Source organism: Pteropus medius, unplaced genomic scaffold, assembly GCF_902729225.1.
Source record: "Pteropus medius unplaced genomic scaffold, Ma_sr-lr_union100, whole genome shotgun sequence".
NCBI lineage: Eukaryota > Metazoa > Chordata > Mammalia > Chiroptera > Pteropodidae > Pteropus > Pteropus medius.
The window spans coordinates 13,438,785-13,454,946 of record NW_024350926.1 but is presented as its reverse complement, the minus strand read 5'-3'; the positions used below and the strand labels follow the sequence as shown (position 1 = coordinate 13,454,946).

Genomic DNA, 16,162 nt, shown 5'->3' with positions numbered 1-16,162 from the left:
TCAGGTAACTGCTACCCCTACTTTCTGTCTCCATGAATGTAGGATAGAACTTGCCTAGTGTAGGTACATCACGTAAGTGGGATTACACAATATCTGTTCTTTTGTGTCTGGCTTATTTCATTTAGCATAGTCTTCAGGGCTCACCCCTGTTGTAGCAGGTGTCAGAACCTCTCTTATGGTAATTTGCTTTATCTGGAAAACATGACCATGTTTGGCCACGAAGCTGCGAAGGAAACTGGAATTAATGAGCATAGTGGACTGTAAATTAAAGCCTTTCTTTAAGACACACACACACACACACACACACACACAGAGAGACAGAGAAAGACGGTGGGGGGGAAGAGATTGATTGATTCTAAAAGGGAAAATGTAGAAGTTGATATTATAGCACTTGCATTTTTTCCATTGCACTAGAAAATTAATTGAAACACTTTTCAGCACTTCATGTGTGGTTCACATTGGACACAGAGCTTTTTAGATTTATTGCTTGGTTTGAAAATGGACAAAAACTTTATAACGGCCTCCCTATCTATCCTCTTCCCAGAGCTTATGAGAAGCAGCAGGTTTCCCTATTAAAAACGTAGTCCTGTGAGTCATGTTGGAAGATGTCACGGTTATGGAACAACGCAGCGAGCAGTGAGGACAGAGACTGCCAAGTCAAACACAAAGGGTAAAATCTGTCTGCATGTTCCCACACCCTCAAACACACATTCCAGAGTGAGCTGCCTGCGACTTTCTGATGACAGAACTTGGCCCACCAGGCAATCATTCTCAGAAGGACTCAGCTCTCTCCAGAAACTGCATTTATATTTCCCAGATGAGTATGTCTTTTATCAAAGCAGCGGTCGGGAAGTGGGCAAGCTCAGCATCTGCAAAGCGGTTCTGCTGTCAGCTCGTTTCCCTACAGACAGACGTGCACAGGGCAGGAGAGCAAGGCCTGTGCCGGGTTTGGAGTCTCAGGAATAACTTAGGCTGCTGTAACCAAAGATGGGAAAGTCAGTGACCACCAGAGGGCAAATGACATTTTCTTCAGGAAATTGAATAGTTTATTTACACACTTAGTTGTTTTTTTTTTTTTTTAAATCTTTGAAATATATGAGACAACTGTAGCAATAAATGCAGAGAACTCAGGACGAAGATAAACACACAACTGTGTGCATGATATTATCGCTGTGGATATCTTTCCTTATGCATCCACAGAAGTGCATGCTCTTTAACAGCTGCCTGTGAAGCCCTCATACATCTTTCTTACATATCTAAACATGTTATTATTATAAAACTCATTGGACTTACAAATATTCTCTCCCATTTCATAGTTTGCCTTTTTTATTTTGTTGATGATTTCCTTTACTGTGAAGTTTACTTTGACATAGTCCCACTTATTTTCGCTTTTGTTGACCTGACTTTGGTGTCAAATCCAAAAAGTCATTGCAAAGATTGATGTCAAGGAGCTTGGCCCCCTATGTTTTCTCTTAATAGTCTCATAGTTTCAGGTCTTACATTTAAGTGTCAACATAACTCTGAATCAATTCCGATACTTCTGTGTATCGTGTAAGACAGGGGTCCGGTTTCATTCTTCTGCATCTGGCTGTCTAGTTTTCCCAATACCATTTATTGACAAGACTGTCTTTTCTCCACTGTATATTCTTGACTCCTTTGTCATGAGTTCTTGGACCATATATATGTATGGGCTTATTTCTGGAATCTCTATTCTGCTTCATTGATCTATGTGTCTGTTTTTATGTTGTGACTTTTTGATTACTATAGTTTAGTAATATAGTCTGAAATGAGGAAGTGTGACGCCTCTAGTTTTGTCCTTCTTTATTAAGATTGCTTTGCCAAAGCAATCTTAATAAATCTTTGGAGGCTTTTGTGATTCCATACTAATTTTAGGATTCTTTGTTCTACTTCTGTGAAAAATACCACTGAAATTTTGATAGGGATTGCACTGACTATGTAGACTCCTCTGGGTATTAGGGATATTTTAAGAATATTAATTCTTCCAATCCATGAGCACTGAATATTTTTCCACTTATTTGTGTCTTCTTCAATTTCTTTCATTGATGTATCTTATAGTTTTCAATGTAATGTCTTTCATCTCCTTGCTTAAATTTATTCCTAGGTATTTTATTCTTGTTGATGCAACTGTAAATGGGACTGTTTTATTAATTTATATTTCTGATAGTTCATTATTAATGTACAGAAATAAAACTGATTTTTTGTTTGTTAATTTCTGTATCCTGCAAATTTACTGAATTTGTTTATTTTTCTAACAGATTTTTGCTGGAGTCTTTAGATTTTTCTATATATAATATCATGCAATCTGCAAATAGAAGCAGTTTTACTTCTTCCTTTCCAAATTAGATGCCTTTTATTTATATGCAAATCATGTACCTGATGAGGGCTAATACTAAAAATATATAAAGAACTCAATAGCAAGAAAAAATTGATTAAAAAATGGGCGAGAGAACTGAACAGATGTTTTTCCAAAGAAGACATACATTTGGCCAACAGGTACATGAAAAGGTGCTCGACATCGCTAACGATTGGGGTAATGCAAATCAAAACCACCATGAGATAGCACTTTATAACTGTCAGAATGGCTGTCACCAAAAGACAAGAGATAGCAAGTGCTGGTGAGGATGTGGGGAAATGCGAATCGCTGCAGCCACTGTGGAAGACAGTATGGAGATTCCTCACAACACTAAAAGTAGAGCTGCTGTATGACCCAGCGTTCCCGCCTCTGGGTGTCTAGCCAAGGGAAAAGAAAATGATATCGAAGAGATATCTACACCCCTGTGTTCACTGCAGCACTGTTCACAACAGCCTTTTACTGTTGATATGTGTGCTCTGTTGGTCCTACTTTATGATCCCACTTTGCTGTCCTGGTACTTAAGAATTATGAGCTCAGAGACCAGATTCCCTTCTTGGGAAGGAATTATGTCTTGAAGTCTACACTGAAAGTTGTACCTATCAAGAGATGCCATTGGTGGCCTGGCTCAGCCTTTTCTTTGCTAAATCCTGAGATAGCCCTTTGTCAATCATTCCCTCATCCTTTATGTCCTGCTTGGCTTTCTAAATTCAAAGCAGACAACCAAGTAAACAAGAAATGCCAAAACACTGCCTCCCTGCGTGGACTTTAAACCTTTTCTTTCACTGGGGCTTGAGTTCTTGGCTTTTCGCTTCAAGACTTGGATGATGACGTGTGCTCCATTTCACATGAAGTGTCCCTCTAGCTGTAACTGCCTTAGCTGTTCTGCCCTTGCCCTGAATCTCATGGCAGAATTTCCATCCTCCTACAACTCATAAATGGGCACTAGCCCTTTGCATGTAATACGTGCAACTGGCCTGTGTACAATTTAGACAGATGCTATATAATCGACAACTATTTTAAACAACTTTTGAATCATAATTGGTCTGAAGAAATACTTACATATTTATATTAAGAATCATGGAAACTAGGATTTTACGTTAAAGGAAGAATCACTGAACTATTGGCTAAACATGAGTCAGTGAGAATTTTTTGTTTTCTCAGGGAGTATTTTTGTGAAGGTGTGTTTGAGCTGTGCTTTTTCAGCACAGTTTGGAGATATGCAATAATTGTGTCCATTCTGTCCCTTCTTCCAAGTGGTGTCCTGATGTGAAGGAAAATGGGAGGTTGACAAGGAGTGAGGGAAACTTAAGAACAAACCCAGATGGAGCTTGTGCTGGAAGAGTAAGAAAGCCAAACGAGTAAAGGGTCAGAAGAGAAAACCAAGCACGAAAAGCTGCCTGTGTGAAGAGTCCAAACCCCTGCCGGGCGGGGCCTGCCGGGGATACACTGTCAGGTGAATGAGATAACGAGCCTTGACAGCAAACATCTTTCATCAGCAATGTTATCTTAGAAGAACCGGAAAGAATATAGAGAAAGGAGACATGTGAAATCCAGTAACTTTTCTGGTGGTGGTGAACGGTACTGAGCAATGACTTTCTCCCCCAAACTTCCACTTTCGCTTAGCCTACCACAACAGTGCCGAGTCTTACGTCCCCTCCCCTGAGTCCAGCGACCGGGCCGGCCTGGAGGGACGGCCCTTGCCCCTAGGCGCTGCCTTTGTCCAGGGAGATCCTCGAATCGAAAGCCCCAGACTCCGGGCCTCGGTCCGACCAGGGTGTGCACCACCTCACAACGTCAGGCCCTCGTGTGCTGGGGCTCAGGCCCCACGACAGCCTCCATGCGCGGCCCTCCCCAACTGCACGACAGTGGCAACACGGCGACAGCCTGAAACTGGCAACGATGGGAACACTTACACCACAAAAAGCGGCGAACGCTACAAACCAAGGGTGTCCGCTGCCTTGTTTTTGGAGGGAGAAAAGTTTGTTAAACACTGATTAGCACACCACTGTGTGGGACCGTGTTTTCCATACACTTTCCAGTTGGTTTTTAGTTCCCATTTTCATGAATCAATCGGAAAAGCGTGTACAGAGTCCCTACACTGCTTAAGGCGCTGGGCTCAAAAGCGGGAACATGAAAGCTGACAATTCCTCCTGCAACTCGGTCTACAAACTGTGAACTGCAGTGTGCTCTCCCACCGGATTTAATAAAAACGCCGAGGGGGGGTCCACCCTCCCTTGACGCATGCGCTGCAGGAAGAAAGGAAATCAAGGTGAGTGTCCGTGACAACATCTTGGCTCCAGAACAGACGTCCAGCCCGGAACAGGCATCAAGCGCTAGGTGAAGGGGCATTTCAAATGAGAATTCCTGTGGCAGATGAACTGGCACAGCAGCCAAATAGTCTAGATTTGAGGACTTGGGACAAGAGCAGCAAGCTTCCAGGTCAACCCTGAGAAGCGCTCTTCGTCAATTGTTCTCGCAATAACGTTACTGAATCTGAGGGTATGACACATCCAGCTCGAAGCTCCATAAATCATTTTCTACCTATGAGATGACAGTGTGTCTGACAGCAGGAAGTCATTAAACAAACAAGAGCTTGGATGAAGGGCCTCAAGCCCTCAGACTTTCCAGGTATCCCCCATCATAAATTTGGGGTGACCTCAACCAAGTTAGGGCACCTTCAAGCTGCGCCATTTGGCAGTACAAACATCTACTGGTAGAATGTATACTTGCATTCATGCATTCTTCATAATTATTGAGCTCCAGTTCTGTGACAGGCACTGAGCCTCTCAGTTTCTCTCCCTTACTGAAATGACAGTCACGAAATATGACAATAAGCAGTTACAAATTAGCTCAGGTAAGGGTGTTTCTGACAAGAGATGGCCTTTTAAAGAACTGTAAGAAGTTCAGTAGGGCCATACATTTTGGTAGAGGCAAAATTCTTACAAAATCACATGCAAATTTTTAAAAACAGATTTGGATTCCTTTAAAGGAAACTGAAAAGTATTAAAATATTACTTATTTAAAAATTTTCTGTGTATAGGATTAAAGAGATGATCAAATTTTATTTTAGAAAGAGCCAGAGTTTGAAAGGAAAAATACTAAATATTTCAACAATAGACTTAATTTTAAATTTTTAGTAAACTATAACATTTGGCACAAAGAAAATCCCTGATGGGACCTGAATCATTGTTCACTGACTGACAAGAATATGAACAAACATATAAGAACTAGCTTATCAAGAGCACACACAGAATGAGGAATTTATCAAGGCAAGAGCAAACTTCCACTCTGCCAAAGACTGCATCACTGCAGATGGTCACGGGAGGGGGCGTTTTAATGTGGGAATTCGGCCCATTCTTTGTTTCACCATTCTTCTCTGAACAGAAATAAATATTTGGGAAGTTTTTCTGACACATAAGTTCTTACTAAGTGGGTCAGCGTCCCCACCCTGCCCTCCACACCTATGACGCAGAGGAGAACTACACACGGGGCTCAGCCACACAGCAGCCAGGCAGCACTTCCCTAAGGTGTCCCTAACTTGCCATTTTATAGCCTTCATAGAAAGCACCATGAAATTACAAAAAACTCACTGTATCTGAAATCGACAAATGCAAGTTAAAGTACCAGCACCTATATTAACTATCCATGTCATCCAAACAAGTTTCTTAAGCCCCCCGTCCTTACCCTCCTCTTTCATAAAATAAGAAAAGCAGCAATTTTAGTTAAACGGGTTAAATGACATAACAAATTGCTTAACACACAGTACATACTCCATGCATATGTTCCCCTTTAAATTTCGAGATTAAAAAAGTTATTACAATTATACATGTCTTTTACAAGGTAGTATTAAGCTATCAACTACATTTTTCAGTAGAAATATTTTTGTTAATATCTGTTTATGATAATTACTTTGTTTCCCTGAATCGTCATGCTCTCTGAAAAGGTTATCACTGATAAAGTCTACCTCAAGGAAAGAATGGTTAGTTGCCCCATGTATTTCATTGCAATATATAGTATTATACCTTGAAATTGTTCCATTCCTTTTGTTGTTCCTTTTGCAGATATTCGTTTTTGACATCTTCCTACAAGACATAAGATTCAATTGAGCAAATGAGCCAATGTTTTTGCAGTTATTTGGTATTCTGTACTGTGATTCGAACTACTACATTTATAGCCAAAGCCAGCTTTGAGCGTATATAACTGTGGGCAGCTGGAAAGATCATCGCAGAGGAGCTGGGTAGGCACATGGTTGAGATGGGATGCCTTATCTGATCAACGCGTCAGGAAGACAGATTTTCCAAGACAAACAGTTCTATTGGCAGCTTATAAGAATAATTATCAAATATGTAAATAATTTAATTATATGTATATCAACTGAGATACACACACACTCACAGTCTTTCCAGGTATTTTTAAATCTTAACAATTCCATTTTGTAAAATAGAAAACAACTAAGAAATATATAGCAGTGAAATTGGACTTGCTCCCCATTTTTTAAATCAAGAATAAGCCAAGATGATTTCTGTGGTACTATGTCACATTAAGATTATTAATCCATTTCTTTTGTGTATATAATCATTTCTCATTTTTATCCTATTTAAATTCAAATTGTGAACATAATGAGTAGATGGAGGTCTATATACATACTGAATAAATGTCTATAAAATATATATAAAATATAAAAACCAACAACTATCTTACTAATAGTCTCCTGAAGAGCTTTCAGTTATCGAATGTAAAAGGATATTTTTACATTTTAGGACATGATTATATGACTATTAAATTTTACGTATTTCATAAGGACATGCTTAAACACATGAATATAAAAACATGTTTCTTAAGCAGAAAAGACTACCACTTATATCAAAACCTATACCTTATGATACCTTATGGCCTATGTATAATCAAAATAACTCGAAGGATAATAAATCTGATTTCATACATTATCACATATAATAAGAATATTAAAGACATATGATGTACAACATCATAATTCTCTTCTGCAATATGGTCTTTGACATAAAATAGTGTTACCAGTTTATGATGATTAACAATAAGTTGTTATGGTTAATAAAATAAAATAAATTAATAGAGAATAAGTCACATGGATTATTCATTTTTACCAAAGAGCTATGAATTCAAATTGCACTAAATATCACTCAACTCTTGGTAATTCAGCAGGCACATAATATCCTACCTTGTTCATTACTTATGTTTTTACTTCAGCATTCAGAAATGTCAGTTTACAATGATTCCCAGGTGCTAAGTGTTATATAAAATGACTTTGTTTTTATTTGTAGGTTTGTGACAATTTTGCACTCTCATTTAAAACCATGCTTATAAGGACTCTCAGTGTGATTCAGCCTTAGGACGACCTGCAGAGCCTATGGCTTTCCTGATGTCACTAATCCACACACTGGGACAAGCTGCTGGACAACTTCACATTGTAGAACTAATGACCCTGCTCTCTTTTTGGCAATCCAAATGAGACGTCTCCAATGAAAACAGAAAACAGATGGTCAATATTAGCTGATATCCAGGGTGACACACTAAACAAATGTAGGGAGTGGACACCTCGGATCCTCTCATCTGTGTAAGACTTCCTGGTAGCAGCATTTGGTTTGGGGAGAGTAGCATTTTGTTCTTGTAATGGATAATGACATCCTCCCACATTCCAGTCCCTACACTGCTGCCAAATGACTTTCCTATCAAAAATAATATTAATAACCCATTATTTTTAAACCACAACTTTATTTTCATACTATTTGTACATAAAATAATAAAAGACTGCAACATGCAAAAGTAATTTATCTACACTATCAAAATAATTTCTTAATCTCTTTGGTCCAAAAATTCCAAGTGGTTTCTTCCATTATTTATCTGTATCCTTCTCAAATATCTTCAGTGTGGACTTCCCTGGTTCCATTTCAGTGAAATAGCTGACATAACACACTTATGTCTCTCTCCCATTAGAAGCTAGTGAAGGACTTGCCTACCAATGCCTAGCACTGAGGAGACAGCAGGTACTCAGTAAGTACCTGCTGACTAAATGAAAGAGGAAAGAAATCACGTCCTTTTGTTTGCCTGCCTGCCTGCCTTTCTCCCATGGGGCGTGGGGTATGGCCATCCTCACAGTCAGTGCCACAACACATTGAATTTGATAAGCAAGCATTAGACATCAACTCAATTGAGTCAACTCAATTAAGAATGCACCCTAACTTTTTAAGTGATATTTCAGCCACTTCAGTTCTTCATCTTCTCTGTATAGAGTGAAGATACAGGTTGAAGTTCATATTTTCGATAGCAATATTCTATGATCACAGCCAGAAAAAGTTCTCTTGCTTTTAAAGACTCATAAAATTAGATTGGTTCCACCTGGATAATCTTCCCATCTAAAGGTCCATGACTGTGATTATCTCTGCAAAGTCCCTTTGTCATGTAACATATTCAGAGGTCCTAGGAATCAGAGAGTGGACCTTTTGGGGTGTGATCATTCTGCTGACCACATTTATCTTTTAGACTTATCTTTTTTTTTTTCCTATTCAATTTTAAATTTAGTTTTTCATAGATAATTTATCAATATGGTTTAAAAATTAAGAGGTAATAATGAAAAATCTTTCAGTCTTTCAACCCCGTTCCATTCTGTTCCATTCCTATATCTCCTAGGTATTCTTATCTCTTGTTTAATTTCCAAAATTTATTTTTGGAATTTATTTATGCATGTACAGGCAATTACAGACTCTTTTCACCCTTCTTTACAGTAAACATTGTATATTACATGCACTGCTTTGTTTCTTGCCTTTCTGCTTAATAATTATACCTAGGCGATCTTTCCATATCAGTACATTGAAAAATTCCTCATTTTATTTTCTGGTCCATTGGTATTCCCTCAGTGGACGTACCAGGCTCTTGATGAACACTTGGACAGTCAAAATCCCCTATTCTTTCAAACAATATTGCATTGAAAAGCCTTTAACATACACCAGTTCATGTGTGTCCCAGTGATACATGTGATAAATTCCCTGAAGTACAAATTCTGGGTCAGCAACTATGTGTTTTTAAGCTTGATAAGCTGTTGACAAATTGTTTTCCATTGATTATAAGAATCTGTGTCTCCATATATCAAATTTACATATTTATCTACTCACTCGTGGTAGAAACGATTAGAAACCTAGCACATTTGCATGCTTCCCACTGTGTGTCTGCTATCTACAAATACCAGAATTTGTCATGGTATTGCCACTTCTCTCAGTTTTTTACATTTACATACCTACTGAAACTCCTAGATTTTTTTTTCATTTAACAACCGCATCCATCATCTCCAAATGCTTCAGTACGTCCTGCAAACAAGGATGTTTTCCTACATACTAACGGTACAATCATCAAAAGCAAGAAAGTTTGTTAACTCGGTCAAGGCGTCTGCCAGGCTTCGGCACCATGTCGCTTTCTTTCCTTTGTATTTTATGGGGAGTTACTTAGAAACTGTGGAAATTCCTCTTCAAAGTCCCAATTATTCATTCTGTGCTGTGGGTATGGAGTCACGGTCTTCAATTCCATTCAGCGGGTCACCATCACGATGTCGTTGTTTGTCCTGGGGCTCAGTTTCTCCAGCGCCGCTGGCAGGAACCCTGCTCTGGGGCCGGCCTCCAGGCCCTGGTGACACACGTGACCTTCAGTCGCAGGGTGCTCCCTTAGGCTGGGGACGCCAGGACGCCTCGAGCCGGGACCAGAGACCCTCCGTCAGGAAGCTGGGCAGTGGCGTGTGCTCTCAGAACCCGACACGTCGCGGCCCCAAGCCCCTCGGCGGCGGGAACGGTACGCGGGCGCAGGGCGCGCACAGGTTCTCACATATGCTCGCACGTGCACGCACGGTCTCACACATGCACAGTCTCACACGAGCTCATACGTGCTCACACGCTCTCACACACGCACGGTCTCATACGCGCTCACACGCTCTCACACGCACACGCATGAGCTCACAGCTTCACACACGTGCACACACGCTCTCGTACACGTGCACACCGCGGTGCAACGCTAAGGGTGCCTCTAGCTTCCCCTTCTCCCGCAGCCACCCGGCTGACCCACCGCCCGCCCCACGCGTGCTCACCGAGCGGCCACCCTCACACGTGCGGGGTGAGTCCTGCCGCTTGCTCGGCAGCCCCGCGGGCCTCGGGGAGTACAGGAGTTCGGGGTACGGCCTCCTTTGGGGGTGCATCCTCGGGCTTTCATGAGCACGCGGTGAGCAGACGGCGCTCCCGAGCGTGCCCTTCCCACCAGCCCCTGCGGGTCGAAGCTCCGCCCACCGCGCGGGCCTGCGCATGCGCAGACCTACTCCCGCCAGCTGCCGGCACGTGCTCCTGCTCGCGCATGCTCCGCGTGTGTGGGACGCTAACTGTCCTCGTGGCTCGAAGGCCGAATTGTCAGGAAGGGGAGGAAATGGAGGGAAACACACAGGAAGCACCTCTACACCTTACTTTTAGTTACTAAAAATATATATGTATATATACAACGGAGAACAAGCTAATAGTGAAAAAAAGATCAACCGACACTATTACTATTTACAACTAGCTATTTGTTTCAGATCTTACATTTTGGCACCACTGTAAATACAAGCAAAGAACCTCAATGGAACTGCTTAACACAGAAATCATTAGTTCTGAAGAAAAAATCCTGGATGACTTGAAACACTTGAGATGTGCCCACGAGACAAGTAAATTAGTTGATAAAGCGGTACATTGTACTCCTCCACACTTGAAAAAAAAAATGTTTTCCATTTAGTGCATCCTTTTACAATTTAGAAGGAATTATTTCATATCTGGTCAACATATTAATCTAGTCCACTAAAAACTCATTTGAGATAAAATCTCATTACTTTTAATGTTCACTATATTTAGAATTACATGTATACACATAAAACAATAATGATCATTACAAATAAATACATATAATAAAGATGTATTAAGAATATATATTATAGTCTATGTGACATAGTCTTATTATCAGAAGTTTCCAAAACTAAAATACCTGAATTTTTCTATTTTTTTAATACCTTCATCTTTTTTTAATCCCTCCTGTGTTCTGTCCTTCTACCCCTCTCTCTCTCTCTTCCTCCCTCTTTCCCTTCCCACTTCTCCCATGATTCCTTTCTCTCATTCTTTTCCTTGTTTACACATCAAGGAAATATATAAAGCCTGATGTCACACTATTTGACACCCTACAATTGAAATTTAAATTTAAAAACCAAGTCTTTCTGATGGTTTAGAATAATATGGAATACTACTCATCTCTCTTTGTACATATTACGTGCCAGTAGAATCCTGACCTGTGCTTACTACTGCCATCTCTCCAGATTGCCCTGTCTTTGGTAAACAAAAAGCGTGTTGCCTGACATAATTAAACAAACTTTCTTGACTATTCTATTATTATCACATCTTTATTGCATATTTCAAATGAAATTTAGCCTGGAAAGTATCTGAAGTTGATAACCCACTGCTTTCTTGAATTCATCTCCTACTTTAATTGTCATTTGATTGGGTTCCTGGGTTTTGCATTAATTACTTAATTAAGCAAATCACCATGTAGTTCCCATTATGTGTCAGATGCCAAAAAAACAGAGTGGCGAATAAGATTATTTTGTCTGTGAGGAATTCTCTGGAAAATTACATTAAAAATAGGTATTTTTTTGTCTTTAATAACACTGAGTTCAATAAAAATCATGCCTTATCTGACTACTATTAGAAAGGACCCGCTAAAGGCAATAATGAACTGCAATAATGTTTATCTCTTGCTCCTATCATACTCTGAGGCAGGTTGGTAGGGATGGATGGGTCCTGCTCTGCACACTCAGGGACCTGGGCCCTTTCCATGTAATGGCTGCTCTGCTGCAGGAGCCTCACAGTCCTTTGGATCCTCTGCATCCAGATAGAAACAAAGGAAGACAGAAGATGAAGGATCATGAGTGGGAGAATCGGACACTATAAAGAACTCTGGAAGAGTAACCTAAGTGTGTGTCCAGGAGAAAAGTGAAAAGGTGGTGGTCAACAACCAGATAGTCTCTGTCACAGCATTATTTCAGGTCTTTGTCCATGGCAAGGATAGCTTATCTTTGATCACACAGAGGAAGCATAGAAATAAATAAATTTTAATAAAGTCCGTGTAAACTAAATAATGGCTTGTTTTTATAAAAATAGAAATATAAGTCATTGAAAAATAATAAATTCTAATCAATACTGAATTTTAAAGTGACAAATCTGTCTTTTTTTCTTGGTGGTGGTGACGCAGTGTAATAGATTTGTTCAGATTTTGTTATAAGGAGTTCTTCATATAAGGCAGTTCTATACAACATGTATTTTCTCCAGTTCTTATTTAAATAATTGTTAAGTAATCATGCAATTTTAACGCTATTAGAAATAGAGGACTTGCTAACTAATCTGCAGCTGAAGATATTGAAGACTCTACGCTTAGGTTGCAAATGTTAGTAAATGCTTTTCTATGGAAAGGGTTCTAATCACCCACTTAAGCTCTCAAACTTATAACCAAGTCTTGTCTCTGAAAATAACAAGGCGCCAGAGTAAGAAAATAGGAATTGCATATATGCTTTTTAAAATTTACAATAATTGTTTAGTGAAATTTAATCACAAAAGGATTTGATTCTTATAATCTAAACATAACATTCACATGCCAAGAAGGCAGTAACATTGCCTAACAGATTAAAAAGCATAAATAAAATCAAACTGTATTGTACTGTTTTATAATTTTAGAAAGACACTTTAGAAAGTCACTTAACATATGATGAATGAGAAAGAGATTAGCAAAGTACAACAAAATCTGTTGTCAGCAAAAGCAAAACATCGACTAGCTGTGTGAAGAACTAATCTCACCTGGAGCAAAGACACAGTACTCTGACCCTCACATTCGGATAGAAGCAACATTTAGGACAAGGTTATAGAATTTTGCAGATAGAATCTTAGACTTGACTATGCTAACATCAGAGCACTGGAATGCCCTCTGTAATTTTCCTGACACGGGGCTTCCCAATCTGAGCTTGAACACCTCCAGTGGATAGGGTTTCACGACTCTCAGCGGAGCAGGGCCATTGCTGGATACACGGGCCCTTATAAAACGTTGTCTTATACTAACTTGATACAGTTTCTTATGACTTCCAATCACTAATCCTTATTCTGTGATCTGAGACAAACCATTTACACACCCTACATACAAGATTTTTAAAATCATGATGGGCATAACGTAATACATCTCTTCTCCATCAGGAGCATCTTTCTTTATATCAATTCTGTAACATTTCCAATTAAATTGTCAGCTTGCCATTCAGAATGCTTGTGCGATTCCTTACCGGAAGAACATGTCGGAAAAGCAGCAACATACTTGGCAATTAGGATATAAATTTGAACATGAAAATATGCAGTAAAATAATGAAATCCTTGAACTTCAGACCTGTCCTGAAATTCCAAATAGACGTTATGTTATGTTCTTATTATTACTTGTGTTTATTCTTTTGAAAGAAGGGTGGTATTGTTATCTAATGAAATTTCACATAGTAATGTCAATTTCTCAGGAAAAAAATATATATGTGTGGTACTAGAGCAAAATAGTTACTAGGGTTTGAAGTATTGGAATTTTTATGTGCAGTAAATATTTTAAACTTGTATAAACAAATGTATCTTTCTTATTTTACCATAAAATTAGTCAAAGAAACTACAGAGGGAAAAGTTCCTGAGCTGGCTCATCCCCAGCTTGCTTCCCTGAGAACTGCACTACTTAGCATTTGGTAATGTATGAAAAATTTAGAAAATAGTCTTGTAGCTTCTAAAATGTATACTCTTTAATTCAGTAAATGGTTGCATTTATTTTCAAAGCCTAACATTAGATTCCATCATTATTCAGAACCCAGCATTTTGGACTAATATTCCACTGTTGTGAAGAAAAGTAAATTAATTTGCTTCTGTTAGCTGCCACGGAAATGAGAATGGAAGAAATGAGTACCAGTGAACTGGAAAAATAAAACAAAAAAGCCGTCAGTTCTTGCCATTCGATCTTATATAGCTACCTCCTATTAAAGAAATGTCAAGTGTACGTTCCCACTCGGATCTATGTGCAGAGGAAAGCTTTCTCAGGCACGTAAATGTTCCCGCTTACTTTGTTCCTAATATCTCTTGTTTATGAGCCCCAGGCTGGAGTGCATAATTTTTAGATGGGGTAAATATTCAATGCGATATATCTCCAGCTGGACGTGGTTGGGAGAACGCAAGTGTCGAGAGCAGAACGGACCAGTAAGATATTACGTAGGACCAAAAACACATGGCGTCTGATAAACGAATGTTAGATATAACAAGAATACCTTCCTCACAGAAGGAATACTTGCTTGGGAGACCAGCCAGTTAGTGAACACACTAAGTGGCCTGTTTGGATGTTTCTTCACACTCGGAGGTGCCGACTTGAGCATGGACCTCAGGGTAAAGTTAAGGACTTCACAGCTGAACGTGAGTGGGGAGCTGCAGTTCAGAAGGCGCCAGGGTGGAGGGCCTGGCTGCACGAGCTGGTAAACTCGGAGGTGTCCTCCTGGGCTCAGCAGAGTCCTCACTAGGCTGAAGAGAGGCACCCCCAAGGCCAGTACAGTCTCATCGCACAGACAGACGTCAGTTCAGAAGCCACAAAATAAACGGACCCTAACAGACATGTCCGATGCTGTGTCACATTCTTAGAAATTAAAAACATAACGACTTTTTGAATGTAATGTATCAGATGAATAGTAAAATGGTATAATTGATGATTCACTCTGGTAAGCTTTAAGATCGAACCGGGGTTTTATCTTAATGCATTAAAAAGTACAGAGAAATCAAAACAAAAAGGATGACACTAAAGTTAGGAAAATAAAGACAAGTCCAGGATTTCGGAGCCATCTCTCATGGGCCAGAAGGGATAACAGGTTAGCGCTTCCACGTGAGGACGTTCGCGGTGGACGCCCCGGCACGGCGGCCTCTCCCGGCCCCCCGCCCCCAGCCCCGTGCTCACGCCGCTCCGGCCACGCTGGCCTCCCTCTGGTCCGCCCACTCGGTGGCCGTGTTCTCGGGCCAGATCAGAGTCGGGCGCCCACCGCGTCTGCCGCCCCTGTCGGGACCGCACCTGTAAAACGAGCGTTTGGCCCGCACCCTCGGTCCCTCCAGGTCTCCGCTCAGGTGCCTGCACGCCCGAAAGGCCTCCCGCACGCCGCTCTGTGCAAAGCGCCCCACAGTCGAGGACGCGCCTTCCCCACACGGCTGCTCGCAATCTGCATCACTGATTCCGTTTACCGTCAGTCTCCCTCACCAGGCTGCAGGCGCTTGCTCTGTTTTGCCACCTGCTCCGTCCCCTGTACTTAGAGCACTGATCGGAACACAGCAGGCACTTAGCAAATGTTTGCTGAACGAGTGAATAAGTGAATAAATGAATGGTAGGCAAGAAAGAAGTCTTCCTAAACGTCACAAAAAGTGACACGTTCAGAACAAAGAGAGCAATTTTCATCGGAAGAAGGACACACATTTATGAATAGTTTTGTGAAATTAATGACCACAAGCATAAAGAAGAGTGAAAACATAAAACGAAGAGAGAAACAAAACACGGGGAGAAACGCGGCGGCTTCAGATCGCTGATCCGCAGCGATGAGCCATGAGGCGGCAAAGCCACCGGGAACGCTGTGTTATTTACCCAAAAAAGCACTCGGATGTGAGCCGAAAACGAGACATTTGGGCACAATGAAACATAAAAATTAAAGAAATCTGAAAAAAAATC

The 16,162-nt window shown here is 40.4% G+C and overlaps 1 protein-coding gene across 1 annotated transcript in view; it reads right to left on the bottom strand.

Moving 5' to 3' along the window:
• Window positions 1-4,536: 4,536 nt before the first annotated feature.
• CNBD1 (cyclic nucleotide binding domain containing 1) overlaps window positions 4,537-16,162 on the bottom strand; it is a 173,359-nt gene continuing 161,733 nt past the window's right edge. The window contains exons 12-13 of the mRNA XM_039841979.1: window positions 6,397-6,456; window positions 4,537-4,620 (exon numbers count right to left, since the gene is read on the bottom strand). Coding sequence (XP_039697913.1) covers window positions 4,537-4,620; window positions 6,397-6,456 — 144 coding nt within the window. The remainder of the gene's footprint in view (window positions 4,621-6,396; window positions 6,457-16,162) is intronic.